The sequence below is a fragment of the Electrona antarctica genome, assembly GCF_951216825.1.
Source record: "Electrona antarctica genome assembly, chromosome: 11".
In the NCBI taxonomy this organism is placed as follows: Eukaryota; Metazoa; Chordata; class Actinopteri; order Myctophiformes; family Myctophidae; genus Electrona; species Electrona antarctica.
The window spans coordinates 14,179,513-14,197,464 of record NC_136792.1 but is presented as its reverse complement, the minus strand read 5'-3'; the positions used below and the strand labels follow the sequence as shown (position 1 = coordinate 14,197,464).

Below are 17,952 nucleotides of genomic sequence, written 5' to 3'. Positions count from 1 at the left end.
GACATAAGTGCTTACATTTTAGTCACACTCAAAATACCAATATGACTTAAAATACATTATTGATAACAACAATTATGTGCAACAATATTGCACAGTTTCTTGTTTAACTTATTGTTGACTATTTAAATAGATACCAGTTATGCTATGCAGATGTCTGTTACTTGTTCACATATCTTATTTATACACAGTTTACTTGTGTTGGTCGGATCAGCGGTCTGGCAAGCCGGATGTCCATAATAATTGGCATATTATGCCTATATAAATGTCAGATTGTCTGTTCTGGACAACCGCTAATCCGACCGACTTCACTCCCTCAGGCCCTTTGCGAAACACGAGGGTCAGGTTGGGCATTCTCAAGAATAACGAAGGATAGAGAGACAGAGATTTGGGGAATTTGTAGAAGGATGCTAGGTTCTATGTTTACCTGTTGTAGCACTTAATTGTTTCTTTTGCACTCTATTCATGTTCTATTTATGAATGTATTTACGCCATCATTTATTGACCAGTGTTCATACCATTTATTTTGATATTGCCGTTTGTTTGGCACTTTTGTATTGACAGGTTGTGAATACCTAAATTGTAAGTAAATTGTGATGGACCTCCATAACACACCTATGTTGTAAGAAGTCCTTTGTAATCCAAGAAGACTCCTTTGACTCAATAACCACCCACAATTGTCTACAAGACAGGACATACACGAGAAATACAAAGAGGAAAGAGAGAAAGACTATTGCTTTTTCCATCTCCTCTTCTTCATCCTGATCAATCACTCCTCTGCAATCATCTAGTGTATCGACCAGGGTGTCTGCCTTTCTTGGCCTCGTGCACTGATAATCACAATACCATTCTGGTAATGAAATCTCCATCAGGTTGATTCAATCAGTGCAGAAGTGGACATAATGGCTGTGTGCATCAATATGCCATGGATGCTTGATGCATGTGTATGTAGAATAAGACAGTTCGGTTCAGTGTCTTGCTCAAGGACACTTCGACACTAACTCTGGGGGAGCCCGGGTTCGAACTGGCAACCTTGCGGTTACCATCCAGCCACTCTACCCCTGAGCCACCGCTACATAACTATGTGCTAATGTGATCATAATGGAAACAAGCTGATGATGTTTTCCATTACCAGCTTGTTTGCTTATACTGACAATCACAAGCCTCTATATACTAATGGGAAAAATGTATCATCACCATTCATCCAACATAAGGTAGTGTTTACAGTCTGTGAGGACCGGCTTTAATCCTGCTGGACAATTTACACTCAAGCATGGCCAGTCGGTCCATAAATTCATGCCTACAACTAATTATCCATTAATGGGTCTTGTTGAGAGAGATGAGGTTGACTACTTAGTTAATGTGTCCCCATCATTAGTTTCATCAAATACTAATTAATTTGTTCCCTCTCGCAAGGGCTGGCTCTGAGATTCTAAAAGGTTCTATTATTCTGTAAAAGACCAAAACAAATATTTATTACCCTTAGCCAATTCATAGGAGCAATTTAAGTTGAAATCTCAATGCAAGTTGAAATCTTTGCATCACACATCAACAGTAAGCAGATGCAAAAAAACACATACTGTATTTCAAATTGTAATACAATAATTAAATAGTTTGCATTATGGCTGGATGCTTTTCTCCATTGTTGCTTTCAGCACAGCTAATTACCTTTACTATTAGTTTCAGTTGATTGATTCTCAAACTCTGTGTCTAAACAGGGAGATATGAACTTCAAGTATGTGAGACAGAGAGAGAGAGAAAGAGACAGAGGAAGGAAGGAAGGAAGGAAGGAAGGAAGGAAGGAAGGAAGGAAGGAAGGAAGGAAGGAAAGGCGAACATTGCAATGTAACATTTAATGGCATAGAATGAGAGAGAGTGCGTTGTGAGAACAGAATTGACAATGTTGTATTAGAGAAATGAATTAGAGAAACAAAGAAAAAGTGTGTGTGTGTGTGTGCGTGCGTGCGTGCGTGCGTGCGTGCGTGCGTGCGTGCGTGCGTGCGTGCGTGTGCGTGCGTGTGCATGCGTGCGTGTGCATGCGTGTGTGCAATGAAACATGAAGAACAAAACAAACAGGCAGCGGGAACGAGGGATGGAAGTGAAGGCAGATATGTCAACCAACCAGCCATGTGAGAAACCGTGCGTGTGTGTGTGCGTGCATGCGTGCGTGCATGTGCGCTCTTGTGCGTGTGTGTGTTTGTGCGCGCGTGCGTGCGTGTGTGTGCGTGCGTGCGTGCGTGTGTGTGTACTGTGTTTGTGTGGACACACGTGTGGTTGCCAGTGCGTGTGGAAGTGCCTCTATCAAGGTACAGAGTTATGATGCACAACAGCAGCCAATGTGGCCTGGCAGACTACATTAGGCCCAATCCTGTGCTCGTCTAACCTTCAAATGACATCAGGCGTTCCGTCGACATGCGATGGGCCACCGCCACAGAGCTCATGAGATTTATTCAATCCTGTCCGCAAAGCTCAGATCACGGGATACTAAATCACTCAGAGAGAAGCCATGGAACGAAGACCGTGTGAGAGAGCATCTGTGTTTGTCCAATGAGGAGTGTGTTTGTGTCCGTGTGTGAACAGGCGTGCTGTGTTTCACACAGTGAGTGAGGGGGGTTTGTATAGTGGAGGTAGTTTGATAATTATTATGCATTTTCGGATTAATCTCAGATTTATTTTTGGACGTCATTTGGGACGTCTCACAGGCTGTGAGCCAAATGGTTCATATCCCCTGAAATGTCTAGCGGCTCACACCGCGTCCTTAAAGGGCCACTTCACCCCTTTTGCAACTAGATCTTATTTTAATGATGTTTGGGAGACAAGAGACACTTTCCTGGGGTTTTTATGTGGGTAATATTTGTTTTTAGATGTATTTCAAAGTGATGTCATGGACACTGGGCTCACTTACTTCCTGTACTACATGTTGTCTCAGTAAGTCAGCCCTCCCTCTATCCACAAGGAGGAGCAGTGCACCAAAACATTATGGGAATTGTAGTGTGACATGTGGACAGGAGAAGCCGGGATTCGAACTGCCGACCCAGGGGTCATTGGACGACCTGCTCTACCTCCTGAGCCACAGCCGCCCCAAATGTTTAAAATGGTGTGATTGTTTGTAATAGTGTTGCAAAACCTTCCGTGGTCCGGACAACAGCAGCAACGGGGAACTAGGTTTTAAGTTTTTCCGGTTACGTCATCCGAACACGTCACCTATCCCACTCTGTTCGAGGAAAACCCTGTAGGCCTAAGTCTTAAAACGTATTAAAAACGTTAAATTAAATAATGAAAACATAACTCGTGGAACTCGTGAATAGGAGGGAAGCTGTTCTTTATCAATTAACTCGTGAATGGGAGGGAAGCTGTTCTTTATCAATTAACTCGTGAATGGGAGGGAAGCTGTTCTTTATCAATTAACTCGTGAATGGGAGGGAAAGTGTTGTATTTTTAATCGAGCCGAGCTAACAGGCCTTGTTTTATCCCCCCGCCTTCACACTGAATAAAGTGTTCAGATTTACATTAGAGCTCTCATTAAAGAGCAGGATGTCTGGTATTAGAACTGGTATTAAGTGGACTTAAGAGGAAACGGAAATAAAAACGTTCCAAGAGCTTTTGTGTGCCAAATAATGAAAACAGAAGATAGAAGATGTTTGATAGATTCTGCCACCTGCATGTTTAATTCTAGTATGCCACATTAACTTAAGTGAATGCATGTTTCTTGATTATTCTATAATGTGTGTTATCGTAGGCCCATGTTTGTAAAGTTAATGTAGCAAGAAGCACATGGCATGGGATCTTTAGCTCTAATGATAGTCATTATCTCCCCTCCATCGTTGGACTACAGACAATACTACTTAATTAACAGATCTGTCATTACTGGTCATTTAAACACACACGCATTACACTGCAAAATCCTGGAGACAGAGCGAGCGCATTTTCCGCCGGCAGCGGCATCAGCAACTGCCGCCAACAGTGTTTCCGCATTAATCCGACACCCTACCCCAAACCATAACCCTAACCTCACAGGGAAGCCATATGTGATTTTTAACCGGCAACGCATGTCGATAGCCACGGGTGAGTTTTAACCAGCCAAGCTGACACCGTACCCCTAACCCTAACCCTAACCTCACAGGGAAGCCACGGGTAAGTTTGAACAGGCAACACATGTCGGGATCCACGGGTGAGTTTTAACGAGCCATGCATGTGTCTTACCGGCAACGCATGTTGGGAGCCACGGTACACTACCGCGACTTTGTCACTGTTGAGGTGTTATGGAAGCCCAGGTTTGTTTTGATAACAGCCATAAATGCATTTATATTGTTGAGTCTCATGTCTCACACCTTCCCCTTGACAATACAATGGCTGTGTTGAAACCATTGTTAAGTTTTCAATGTCAGTGGATCAACACCAGCAGATAATATGGCCAAAATCATCACTGTGTTTTTCAAGTCCAAAGTCTCAATACAACCATCTATTATGATATTTTACAGCACTGTGTGCATGCACGCACGCACGCACGCACGCACGCACGCACGCACGCACGGTTGCACGCACACACACACAGACACACACACACAGACACACACAGACACACACGGACACACGGACGGAGTGCAAAACATACTCTCTCCCCATGCCTTCGGCATGGTGGAGACAATGACAAGGAACAGAAAGCAGGAAATGGCCCCAGTGAGGCGAAGGTGAGAGAGGCCGGTTTGAGGAACATCTCAAGATGATTCAGGGGAAACAGATTAGGCGGTGGCCTGGCATGTCGTTAGTCACTGGGGTGTCACCATTACAGATGGATGGAGTGAGAGAAGGGGAATAAATGAAAGAGAAAAGAGTGAAAGAAGGAGAGGTGAAGAGGGCAAGATTAGGAGAAAGAGTGTGGCGATGAAAGGGAGAGTGCAAGGTGAGTGAAGGTGCACAAGAGGAGACGCCGTGGAAAGTGATTTAGGTAATGGATAAGAGATGGGACCATCATTGACTGCTACATTTATTTCTTACTGCGTTTAGCTTAGTTTTTTTCTTTCTTTTTTTAATTGCCATCCCGGTCGATCGTCTCAGCGGGAAAAAACACCGGAGATAAATCCATTTCAGTGAAAGAAATAAACAGGGAGTGGATCAGGATGTGATTTTGGGATCGTGTCTGGTTCCGTTTCCTGTGATCGTGCGTATGAAAACATTAAAAACTACTGTACCAATACCATCCATCCATCTTCAACCGCTTATCCGTAGTCGGGTCGCGGGGGCAAGGCCAAGGGCCACTTCACCCCTTTTGCAACTAGATCTTATTTTAATGATGTTTGGGAGACAAGAGACACTTTCCTGGGGTTTTTATGTGGGTAATATTTGTTTTTAGATGTATTTCAAAGTGATGTCATGGACACTGGGCTCACTTACTTCCTGTACTACATGTTGTCTCAGTAAGTCAGCCCTCCCTCTATCCACAAGGAGGAGCAGTGCACCAAAACATTATGGGAATTGTAGTGTGACATGACATGACATGACATGACATACTGAAATATCTAAAAACACAAATTACCAACAGCCAACTAGCCAACTCAATATTTGGGCATGCCGGACAAAGAACTCCATATATGGGCACAAAAGGGACACAGACATTATAACTGGGTGGGGCATGCATTTCCAAGTTGCATGGCAACGGCACCGTGCTAGTTTATGCAAGGTAGCATTGCCTTGTATTTTGAAACAAATTAATATAATTGTAATTAATGGCAATTCCTATTTACAAGTTCAGTACATACCTGCATTCAATTGATCCAGGTATGTACATATAGTGCATAATGCAATGTATTTCATCAGTAGCCTGAAAGAGCCCTGTGCTCTTCTGTTCATAGAGGGGCAGATCTAACTAGCGCTGGAAACTGACGCCGACTTCCTATTGGTTTACCAACCTAATGTATGTTCCCGCCTCCCCACGTCACCCCCCACGGTAATGTTTTAAAGGTCCAATACACAGTATAGAGAACACTGACGTCACCACATTTGGAGCGACGTCCCTCTGCACTCGTATTGGTTGGCGAAAGACAAGGTTCACTCCCACTCCTCTGCCACTTTTCCTGCTTGGTTCGCCCAGATTTCTTTTTTATTATAATTATTATTTTTTTTACTTTGAAATTTATTTTCAAAGTAAAAATGCCTGCGGTCTCCGAGGCTATTTCATCAGTGACCTATGAAGTGGTGAAAATCAGACAACTGGTCATTTAAAAGTTGATAGTGCATTCTAGTATTTTATGTAAGTAAGCTTTTCATTGTAACCTCACAGTACATCAGAGTGACACATACTGTACAGCTGTAATGTGAAGCATAATGACGTGTTATGAACCAAGGACACAGGCTTTCCTGCCTGTCAAACAGCCTGTTGTAAATCAATCTGTCACGTCTACCAAACTCAAGCAGTTCTTGAGGTGTTACAGATAATACTAATTAAAGCTCTGTTCCATTTAGTGTGCAGTACGTGGTTCTCAAACTTTATAATTCCAATGACCTCCATACAAAGTGTACAAATGGAATCAAATGGACCCGTAAGGTTCCACTTGGTTTGATTTAATGAATTGCATTTTTATAGCGCTTTTCCAATGGTTCATTCATGGTTCATTCATTCATACATTGGGAGGTGAAGCGGCGAAGAGGCAACGCCAGCGTCCTCACTTCCTACATTCACACACCAATGGTGGCGAGCTCACACTGACCAACTCATTGGAGGCAATGTAGGGTTCAGTGACACTTCGACATGTGGACAGGAGAAGCCGGGATTCGAACTGCCGACCCAGGGGTCATTGGACGACCTGCTCTACCTCCTGAGCCACAGCCGCCCCAAATGTTTAAAATGGTGTGATTGTTTGTAATAGTGTTGCAAAACCTTCCGTGGTCCGGACAACAGCAGCAACGGGGAACTAGGTTTTAAGTTTTTCCGGTTACGTCATCCGAACACGTCACCTATCCCACTCTGTTCGAGGAAAACCCTGTAGGCCTAAGTCTTAAAACGTATTAAAAACGTTAAATTAAATAATGAAAACATAACTCGTGGAACTCGTGAATAGGAGGGAAGCTGTTCTTTATCAATTAACTCGTGAATGGGAGGGAAGCTGTTCTTTATCAATTAACTCGTGAATGGGAGGGAAGCTGTTCTTTATCAATTAACTCGTGAATGGGAGGGAAAGTGTTGTATTTTTAATCGAGCCGAGCTAACAGGCCTTGTTTTATCCCCCCGCCTTCACACTGAATAAAGTGTTCAGATTTACATTAGAGCTCTCATTAAAGAGCAGGATGTCTGGTATTAGAACTGGTATTAAGTGGACTTAAGAGGAAACGGAAATAAAAACGTTCCAAGAGCTTTTGTGTGCCAAATAATGAAAACAGAAGATAGAAGATGTTTGATAGATTCTGCCACCTGCATGTTTAATTCTAGTATGCCACATTAACTTAAGTGAATGCATGTTTCTTGATTATTCTATAATGTGTGTTATCGTAGGCCCATGTTTGTAAAGTTAATGTAGCAAGAAGCACATGGCATGGGATCTTTAGCTCTAATGATAGTCATTATCTCCCCTCCATCGTTGGACTACAGACAATACTACTTAATTAACAGATCTGTCATTACTGGTCATTTAAACACACACGCATTACACTGCAAAATCCTGGAGACAGAGCGAGCGCATTTTCCGCCGGCAGCGGCATCAGCAACTGCCGCCAACAGTGTTTCCGCATTAATCCGACACCCTACCCCAAACCATAACCCTAACCTCACAGGGAAGCCATATGTGATTTTTAACCGGCAACGCATGTCGATAGCCACGGGTGAGTTTTAACCAGCCAAGCTGACACCGTACCCCTAACCCTAACCCTAACCTCACAGGGAAGCCACGGGTAAGTTTGAACAGGCAACACATGTCGGGATCCACGGGTGAGTTTTAACGAGCCATGCATGTGTCTTACCGGCAACGCATGTTGGGAGCCACGGTACACTACCGCGACTTTGTCACTGTTGAGGTGTTATGGAAGCCCAGGTTTGTTTTGATAACAGCCATAAATGCATTTATATTGTTGAGTCTCATGTCTCACACCTTCCCCTTGACAATACAATGGCTGTGTTGAAACCATTGTTAAGTTTTCAATGTCAGTGGATCAACACCAGCAGATAATATGGCCAAAATCATCACTGTGTTTTTCAAGTCCAAAGTCTCAATACAACCATCTATTATGATATTTTACAGCACTGTGTGCATGCACGCACGCACGCACGCACGCACGCACGCACGGTTGCACGCACACACACACAGACACACACACACAGACACACACAGACACACACGGACACACGGACGGAGTGCAAAACATACTCTCTCCCCATGCCTTCGGCATGGTGGAGACAATGACAAGGAACAGAAAGCAGGAAATGGCCCCAGTGAGGCGAAGGTGAGAGAGGCCGGTTTGAGGAACATCTCAAGATGATTCAGGGGAAACAGATTAGGCGGTGGCCTGGCATGTCGTTAGTCACTGGGGTGTCACCATTACAGATGGATGGAGTGAGAGAAGGGGAATAAATGAAAGAGAAAAGAGTGAAAGAAGGAGAGGTGAAGAGGGCAAGATTAGGAGAAAGAGTGTGGCGATGAAAGGGAGAGTGCAAGGTGAGTGAAGGTGCACAAGAGGAGACGCCGTGGAAAGTGATTTAGGTAATGGATAAGAGATGGGACCATCATTGACTGCTACATTTATTTCTTACTGCGTTTAGCTTAGTTTTTTTCTTTCTTTTTTTAATTGCCATCCCGGTCGATCGTCTCAGCGGGAAAAAACACCGGAGATAAATCCATTTCAGTGAAAGAAATAAACAGGGAGTGGATCAGGATGTGATTTTGGGATCGTGTCTGGTTCCGTTTCCTGTGATCGTGCGTATGAAAACATTAAAAACTACTGTACCAATACCATCCATCCATCTTCAACCGCTTATCCGTAGTCGGGTCGCGGGGGCAAGGCCAGTGAGTCGATGTGCCATATTTAGACATACAAGCGCAAATGTCCATTGCGTCCCTCCCAGCAGCAAAAACAACCCTTAGCCTGAAGTGACCTGGCTCGGCCAATAGAATGACTGGAGGAGGGGGGGTGGAGCCAGACTTGAATTATGTTTGGAAAAATCACTCACTTCTGTGTACAAACACTGGAAGTTGTCTATATCTCCTTTAATTTCCTTCTAAGCATTAACCGTAATTAAAGTTCTGTCATTTTGAGGAGTCTGTCTGTCTGTCTGTCTGTCTGTCTGTCTGTCTGTCTGTCTGTCTGTCTGTCTGTCTGTTGGTCTGTCTGTCGGTCGGTCCGACTGTATAAGAATCTCCAGGTCTTTACTCCCAATATTCAGTGCTCTGTTTCCCGTGTACAATTTCCTTACCATAGAGGTGAAGATGTATGTGTAGTAGACAGACAGCATTCCCAGCTCTGACGCCTGCAGAGAAAGACATTCAAGATGGAGTCAAGGGGAAGACAGAAGGGAGCGAGGGAGAGGAGGAGGTGAAGAAAAGGGAAGATGGGGACAAAGAGTGAAGTCAGTGACTTTGTTTAACTCTATCCCCATTTAACAGAGGGAGCAGACACGTTCTTATCTAACAATGACTCTCAATAGATCAATTAATTTACTGTAGGTGCTATTAGTATGCTGCTCTAAGCCCAGACTTATAATTTCATTAAACCAAACTCATACTGAGAAGCCATTCTGAAGGATATGAGGTGGACATTTCAATTTGATTTAAATAAAGGACCACTTCACCACTTTTCAACCTATCTTCAGATAATTGGTCCTCACTAATGTTCATGATAAAATGCAACAATGTTTTTCTACTCGGTCTGTGTCTCATAGGAGGGCAGTGGGCAGTTAAGAAACCCGTCCACCAGTGACATCATCGATGGGGAATCCAAGCTAATAGAAACTGCAGGCTTCCTATTCCTGAAAAGTTGCAATGCGAAAATGGAAGCCATCGTTCTCACGATAATACAAATCTAAATATTGTTTAAAAAAAATCTTGTTTAAAAATAAATCTTCCTAATGATGATGTCACTGGTGGACGGGTTTCTGAACTGCCCACAGCCCTCCTATGAGACACAGAGTCACAGACTGAGTAGAAAAAATTTGTGCCATTTTATCATGAACATTAGTGAGGACCAATTATATGAAGATAACTTGAAAAGTGGTGAAGTTCATGGTCTCTGGCTGCTGATCAATGTTGGTGCAATGCACATTAGGAATGTATTTACTTCTAACATAAAAAGCTGAAGGTAAAAAAATAAAGAAAAATAAATAATAATGATTGTTTTTTTCTTCTTTGCACTGCCAGGGATAATATACGCAGATGTGCCGGTAGTTGTTGAGAAATAGGATGATTAAACCCCACTGAATTCAGCGATTGATCAATCATAATCAAGCATTCAACCAAGCCATGTAATAAACTCAATTAATAATCATTTGACCATGTGTAAATCTCTAATTATACCTTCATTTCATCCTCCCACTGGTGATAAAAAAAACATATTTAAAGGAGCCAGGTGCTGATAAATATTAATTTTATTTATTAGCATCTGGCTCCACTGAAATGTTGAAGTTTGAAAATGCTCAGGGCTTAATTTCAGCCGGAGCTTGGCGGAGCTCAGCTCCGGTACCGGTCACTTGAGCTCCCCTACCTGTAGAGGCAGCTCCGGTACCTGTAGGGTAGGCGTACCTTCACCCCAGATGCACATTACAATATACAATATGTCTCTATTGTTATTGTCTCCACCAGGCCGAAGGCATGGGGAGAGAGTATGTTTTGCACTCCGTCCGTGTGTGTGTCCGTCCTTCCGTCCTTCCGTCCGTCTGTGAACAGCTAATCTCCGGCACCGTTAACCTGGTCGATGCCAAACTTTGCACACACACTCCCTGGATGCCAACGATGAACCTCTGCCCCACATTTTACAGAACGGCCTGTTATAGCGCCACCATGAGGCAGCTTTTACCTAAAACTGCACCGATCTGCGTGAAACGTTCCATGCACACTCCCTAGAGGCCAAGGATAAACCTTTGACCTGCATTTTCCGCATCTGCCTTTTATAGCGCCACCAGGAGGCCGACTTTTGTAAAACACATTTTTTTATATTACTCCTCCAGATTCTGTCCAAAAATCTCACAAATCGTTACACAGTATCTCTATGGTCATGTGCTCAAGTCGTATCTGTCCGATATTTCATATTCCATCCTAATTGGCTATAATTGGCTTTCACAGTTTGCAAGATTGCCCCGTTTTGAACAAAAGCCTCAAATCATGAACGCAGCATGCAATTTACGTGAAATCTTTCACACATTTTCTTACTAGGCTGAGGAATATATCCCACCCTTTTCACATTGGCCTATTATAGCGCCACCAACAGGTTGATTTTTGCAAAACACATTTTTGGAACAAAATGCCTCAAATCATCCAATTGCCATCAAAGGCGTATGAAGAAATGGCACCCTTTTCACATTGGCCTATTATAGCGCCACCAGGAGGCCACAACCTGACCTGCCCTGGTGGAGACCTGTGCCCCGAGGGGCACTTTTTCTAGTTTTTGTTTCATTTCCAAGTCAACTATGCTCCTTTAAACTTCCTGGTCATAGCTTCTATTCTTATCTTCTATTTACAGCACGATTACAAAATAAAACATGGGATGAATGATCACATTGCAAGTACAAACAAAGAAATACTGTGCGTCCGCTTTGAGAGGACTTGAGGTCATAACACATCAAACCTGTGTTATGACCCATACCAAACGTGTGCGTAACGAACAGCTCTCAGTCTCTCGACTTTTGCATCCGTTATTGTCGTTTGTTGCATATGGAATATGGAATATATACTTTTAGGAAGCAATAGTTTAACTGCTACTTGGAGTTTAGCCTTGGGGACAGCATGCGGTTTGTTTTAAAAGAGAAGGAAGTGGAGGACGACGACAAGAACAACAAAATGTGCAGGTATTTAGGATTGCGTACTGTTCTGATGGGCCACCATAACTTGTTATAGGCTACTGTATTTTATACAGCATCTAATGTTATACTGTAGCATTGGGCCGCTGTGCCAACTGAACTGCAAAAATGCCTACTGTAGTGTGTTCTTACAGGGTCAGCGGGTCCCTGTGGAAACTGCTGCTGCTATTGTTAAGGTCTTATTTGGGGAAATATCAGCTCGTCAATATTAAACTGTGTGTAAGTGCTGCGTGCTAAATAACTATAGTATTAGTAACAATGATCGCATGCTGGTGCACTGTCTGCAGCTCCTCTGTTTTGTGTGGGAAAAAAACTAATAGTTATGCTTACTATGTGGGTCAAATACAAATAATTTGTTCATTACCTACTGCCTGGCTGACACTCTGGGGCGCTAAAAATACCCCCAAATCCGACTAAATTGTTTTTCGAGTCCCAGCACCTCTTGAGTTAGAAATTACTGTAAGCACTGAAAATGCTTAATTACTATAATTAAAAGACATGTAATGTTTGCACAATCACTTTAGGGTCCACTACAGGGCAGATTTTAAAAGGAACACAAGTATCATATTGGGCAATGATGATGATGGCATAGCTTATACTGTGTGGGCAGTTTTAGCAAACACTAGTGGTCTTTTCACTGATCAGACTTTCTAGTCTAGTCATTAGTAGTGATGTAGTTACGAGATTTTAATAATTAATGGCATTTTTATCTAGTGCTCAAAGCGCTTTACAATGGTTCATTCATTCATACATTGGGAGGTGAAGCGGCGAACAGTCGACGCCAGCGTCCTCACTTCCCATATTCACACACCAATGGTGGCGAGCTCACACTGACCAACTCATTAGAGGCAATGTAGGGTTCAGTGTCTTGCCCAAGGACACTTCGACATGTGGACAGGAGGAGCCGGGATTCGAATCGCCGACCCAGGGATCATTGGACGACCTGCTGTAGCTCCTGAGCCACAGCCGCCCTAATTTTCATGATTGACTGGCCTCTAAGCCAATGGGAGACTAGCCCTATACATCCAATGGGATATTTCTGGCAGAAGATTTACTCAATAGTTTTGGAACTAAACCTTATGAATTAAATCTTCTGGATTGGATGAAATTGTACCCCGACCAGGAAGTATTTTCTGTTTACTAAATAACTGGGGAGACTGGGAGACCTATTAATGAACAAACTCTCTATAGCAATGCAACTTGGGGCGGCAGTGGCTCAGGGGTAGAGTGACCGGATGGAAACCGCAAGGTTCCCATAGTTCGAACCCAGGCTTCCCTGGAGTTAGAGTCGAAGTGTCCTTGAGCAACACCCTGAACCCCTAATTGTTCCCGATGAGCAGGTTGGTGCCTTGCATGGTTTCCGCCGGCATCGGTGTGTGAATGTGTGTGTGTGAATGGGTGAATGTAATGCACAATCTCTGTAAAGTGGCTTGGATAAAAGGCGCCATATAAATGCACCATTTACCAACTTATTTTAACAAAGAAACATCACTTAATGAGTGTCAGGGGTGAGAAGTAGAACCCAGAAGCAGACAAGGCAAAGCAGAGACCATGCAAGCAAGGGTAAAAACAAACACTGAATAAGCAGAAAACAATACCGTTAAACATTTGGATCTGACAGCAAACAGGGGAGAATCTACAGGGGAGAATATATGTCACAGTACGATTGGACACCCTGTCAGATTGAAAAAGGTGCACTCAGTTTCATCGACATAGGTACAATGCGTGAAGGTGAATTGAGCCACATGAGACACCGCCGAGTAAGCTTAGGCGAGCACTGCGAAGTCACCTTCAGTCGACGCAGAGCTGTCCGAGTTATGCACCAATAGGGAGAGAATCGTAAATCATCGTATGCCCTAGTCGCGGTACCCAGAGCCGGATTTACCTTGCTGAGGGCCCCCGGGCTGGAGCAAATTTGAGGGCCCCCCTTGGGGCGCGCGGCAGAGCCGCGCGTCCTGCGATTTGGCCGAGCGGCGCAGCCGCGAGGCCGAATTTTTTTGGGCTATTTTGTTTTCATTTTGGGGTACCCAGGCCCCTAAAAAGAGAGGCAGGCAGGCAGAAGCTCTCAATGGTTTAACCATAATACAACTAAATACAATAACAATACACACATTTCACTTGAATTGGATTTCACATTACAATTTTATAATTGGCCCCCCTAGTCGGGGGCCCCCGGGCTTCAGCCCACCCTAGCCCAACGGTAAGTCCGGCTCTGGCGGTACCGCCATGATGTCATTATTTTTTTGACAGACGATTATTTTTTATTTTATTGTTAGTTATATAGTGTATGTGATAAATATTTTATTGAACATATTTTGACTCAAGTATAGGGACGGCCCCGGCCGCCAGGGGGGCAATGGCCCTGGTCCCCCAACCCCCATAAAATCCCCGCATGGATACAGGTGAACAGGTCTAAAAACTAGCGCATGATTGGCTGGAGGGGAATGAAAGCCATGAGACAGGAGAGTCAAGACAGGCAACAGTAAAACGGAAAATAGGAAACACACTAGAACAGTACTACACAATGAAAGTAACACAGAAAAATAAAACCTACCGTATACAACAATTAAACTAAAATCAACAAAACAAAATCACATAACCAGGAGACAGATCATGACACAATGCACACCTAAATCAAATGTATACCCACAATTGATTTGATTAGCTGCAGTTGTGTTTATTCTGTTATGAAAAGGTCCAATGATGAAGGGTGCATGTTGCAGATTGCAGCACACAAAGCACAGCACAGTGTAATTGGGTCATCCCACTTAAATTATTTTTAAAAACGACATGCATGTTTTTATAGCACCTGCTCAGTGTCAGCATTTTTGGGTTATTTCTTCCCCAGAGAAACAAATTGTGTCAGAACAAAAGTGGTCAACCAGAGTGCTTTATTATTTCTATATTGTGTGTGCATGCCTGCGTGCGATGTGCGTGGTAAATGGTGCATTTATATATGGGTGTAACAGTACAGTATGTATAAAAGTATGCACAAGAACAGTAATGTTTACTGGGTAACGTCTATGCTGTCACATTATTCCAATCAACTGTGTGGATTTCGTAAAGGTGATTAACCGTTTGGACGCCAGGATTAATTAATACATTTTCTGTACAGTAACTCACGCCAGGATTTCCCCTAAATTTGAAGAGCCAAAACCCACGACCGAATGTTACTTCTGTTACTTACACTGTGTGTGGTGTCGGACCATATCCTGATCTACCGCTCAACGATCGGAAAGGCTGACGATTACAGTGTTGGCTATTGGCCGTCGAATAAACCTTGCTTTGACCAGAAATGCCATCTGGGACAAGGATTTGGAGATAAAGGCGATCAAAAGAAACAGATACAGTGGGTGCAGATGCGTACACAGTTCAAGATCTCCATTGCTGTTGACAACATCACTCAGCAACCCGATGCTAATGCAAGTAACATTACGACTTGATTGATTATAAGCACTATAAAAGACCAATTGCCGTACATCAATCGTGTGATACTATTTATGAATTGGCGTAGATCTACGGCAATGGCGCTAAATGTGTTCATCACTGAACCAAGGTGATTTAATGTTCTTGTACGTATAATTTAATAAAGCAATGTGTTTTATTTCAGACTATTTTTTCTGATCCATTGCTGTTCTTTAAACACTGAGCCCAAGCCAAGGCTAAAAGCACTTACCGGTAATAACTCTCACTCTCACAATAGTTGGAAGGATTATGGCCGTGTACGGGTCGGGATATTATATTATTCATGCCCTATATTATTCACTGAGAATAATGCAACATACAATATAGTATACAATACAAATAGCTAGGGGTCAAAGCAGTCATAATTGCTGTGTTGTGGTTATAAGTGTATAGTTACTATACTCCACAAACAATCGTTGTATGTTGAGGACCAGACTCACCCGTTCAAGAATGATGTGTGACATGGTGGCGTTGGCCTCGACGATGATGGTGGCAGTTTTGTCATCTCGTATCTCCTTGAGCAATGGGGTGGGGTCCTGGCTGTCATCTAGCATACGTACAGACAGGGTCTCCTTCGAGATGAGGAACTGTCTGAGGAGACGCTCCAGGTTCAATAGGCCTATAAACAGGGTGTCACACACATTAACACATTCTAAACAGATAAGAACACAATTCAAATTGGAGAGATAATATTAGTTATGTTTCTGTTGTGATTCAGATGATTTCAAGCAGAAAGTTTCAAACACGAAACACTGTCCAACTTGGGTACATTAAATCAGTGTGTGTCTACTACTGTTTGTACGGTAAATTGAGATGACAGTTGATAAAAAACGTTGTAGCTAAACAGTAGGAGTGTACCACTGGCGCCTAACATTCTGTATGAGTACTGGAGCACAAAGAATGCACGTTTTGGTGTGTTTTTATTATCGGTACCCAGGCTTTTGTTTTTGTTTGCATCGGCTCAAAAAATGAAAGCCTGGGGGAACGAGATACATTTCCTGGTCTAGGAGTGGGGAGTGAACTACAGTGCAGAGGGGCGTCGCTCGAAATAATGGTGACGTCAGTTTTCTCCGCTGTTTTCTACCAGGGAGGGGCGGACGATCAGTGAACCAATATTCTCCAGCACTTGCTCCATACGCGCCCACCCCTCTAGACCAGAAAGCACACTGGCTGGGCCAGGCTAGTTCTGTTCATAACTCACCATTTGTTTTGTAACTCCAAGTACACAAAATGAGGTATAATAAGTTATATCCCATATGCAACGACAACAGATGCAAAAGTTGATGAGACACTATACTGTTTGTATTGGCCATATTCTTTACATTATGTTTGCGTGACTTCGGGTCACTTTTTTTATATCACACCCGTGTGAAGTGAGGGGCGCTCTTATCATGGTACATCATCATACATCATCTCATTCCGGGCAATCAGAATTTGAGTCCTCTGCACCTTCGTCTACAATGTTTGTGTTTATGCAATGTTTGTTTTTACACAAACACTCAAAACTGGCCATTCATTATCAATGGCATTCAATGTTTGTGTTAGGACAATGTTTCCTCAAAGCTGGATTTTTGAAGGGCTAGCGGCGAGCGCCCCTCAAAGATATATTAAAGGCGTTAACTTTGTTTCATGGGGATTGTCTCATGCATTTGAGTAGGTAACGGAGAATAATTAACTTAATCAAGACATTCTCAGCAGCACAGCATCAGTTACTGCATATACTGTACCAGGTCCACTGAGGTTGCTAAGATAATATTAATTAGCCAGAGCAGTTGTGTGTAATTTGTGAGGTGCATATAGTGTGAAATACACCTGGCTGACTCCAACATAATATTCAATCCACAGAGACCTGCTGTGCCAGTTACAATAAAGCTACTCTGGGAACTTGGCAAATAAATCACACCCGTGTGAAGTGAGTCATCATACATTTGTCTTCAATGATTGTGTTTACGCACTTTTGTCTTCAATGTTTGTGTTTACACACTTTTGTCTTCAAAGTTTCTGTTTACAAAGACCCTCAAAGCTGGACATAGGAGGGGCCAGTGCTCCTCAAAAATATTGGAGGAGAGTTATAGGGCAATCTAAAAGTAGGACCGAATCGCCCGATATTTACTGAGCCTCCAGGGAGTATGTGTGCAAAGTTTGATTAGCTGGTAACGGACACACACACACACACACACACACACACACACACACACACACACACACACACACACACACACACACACACACACACACACACACACACACACACACACACACACACACACACACACACTCTGAGTGCAAAACATACTCTCTCCCCACATACTCTCTCCCCCTATTTTTGTTTGCTCGTGGGCAGCGTATGAACACAGGAAAGATTAGTCATGTGTTTTAATGTCATCAGGATGATTTAACACCACCTGGCCAGGATGCAGGACTCAATAAACAAACTACCCCAAGTGGGATAGATAGAACTGTGAAGTGGTGCATTACAAGTCTTCCATGTGCTG

At 43.2% G+C, this 17,952-nt stretch overlaps 1 protein-coding gene across 1 annotated transcript in view; it reads right to left on the bottom strand.

Moving 5' to 3' along the window:
* Positions 1-17,952, bottom strand: part of grik4 (glutamate receptor, ionotropic, kainate 4) — a gene marked incomplete at its 3' end in the record, with an annotated part of 238,875 nt that overhangs the window by 54,627 nt on the left and 166,296 nt on the right. Inside the window, exons 7-8 of the mRNA XM_079514315.1 lie at positions 15,898-16,076; positions 9,398-9,451 (exon numbers count right to left, since the gene is read on the bottom strand). Coding sequence (XP_079370441.1) covers positions 9,398-9,451; positions 15,898-16,076 — 233 coding nt within the window. The remainder of the gene's footprint in view (positions 1-9,397; positions 9,452-15,897; positions 16,077-17,952) is intronic.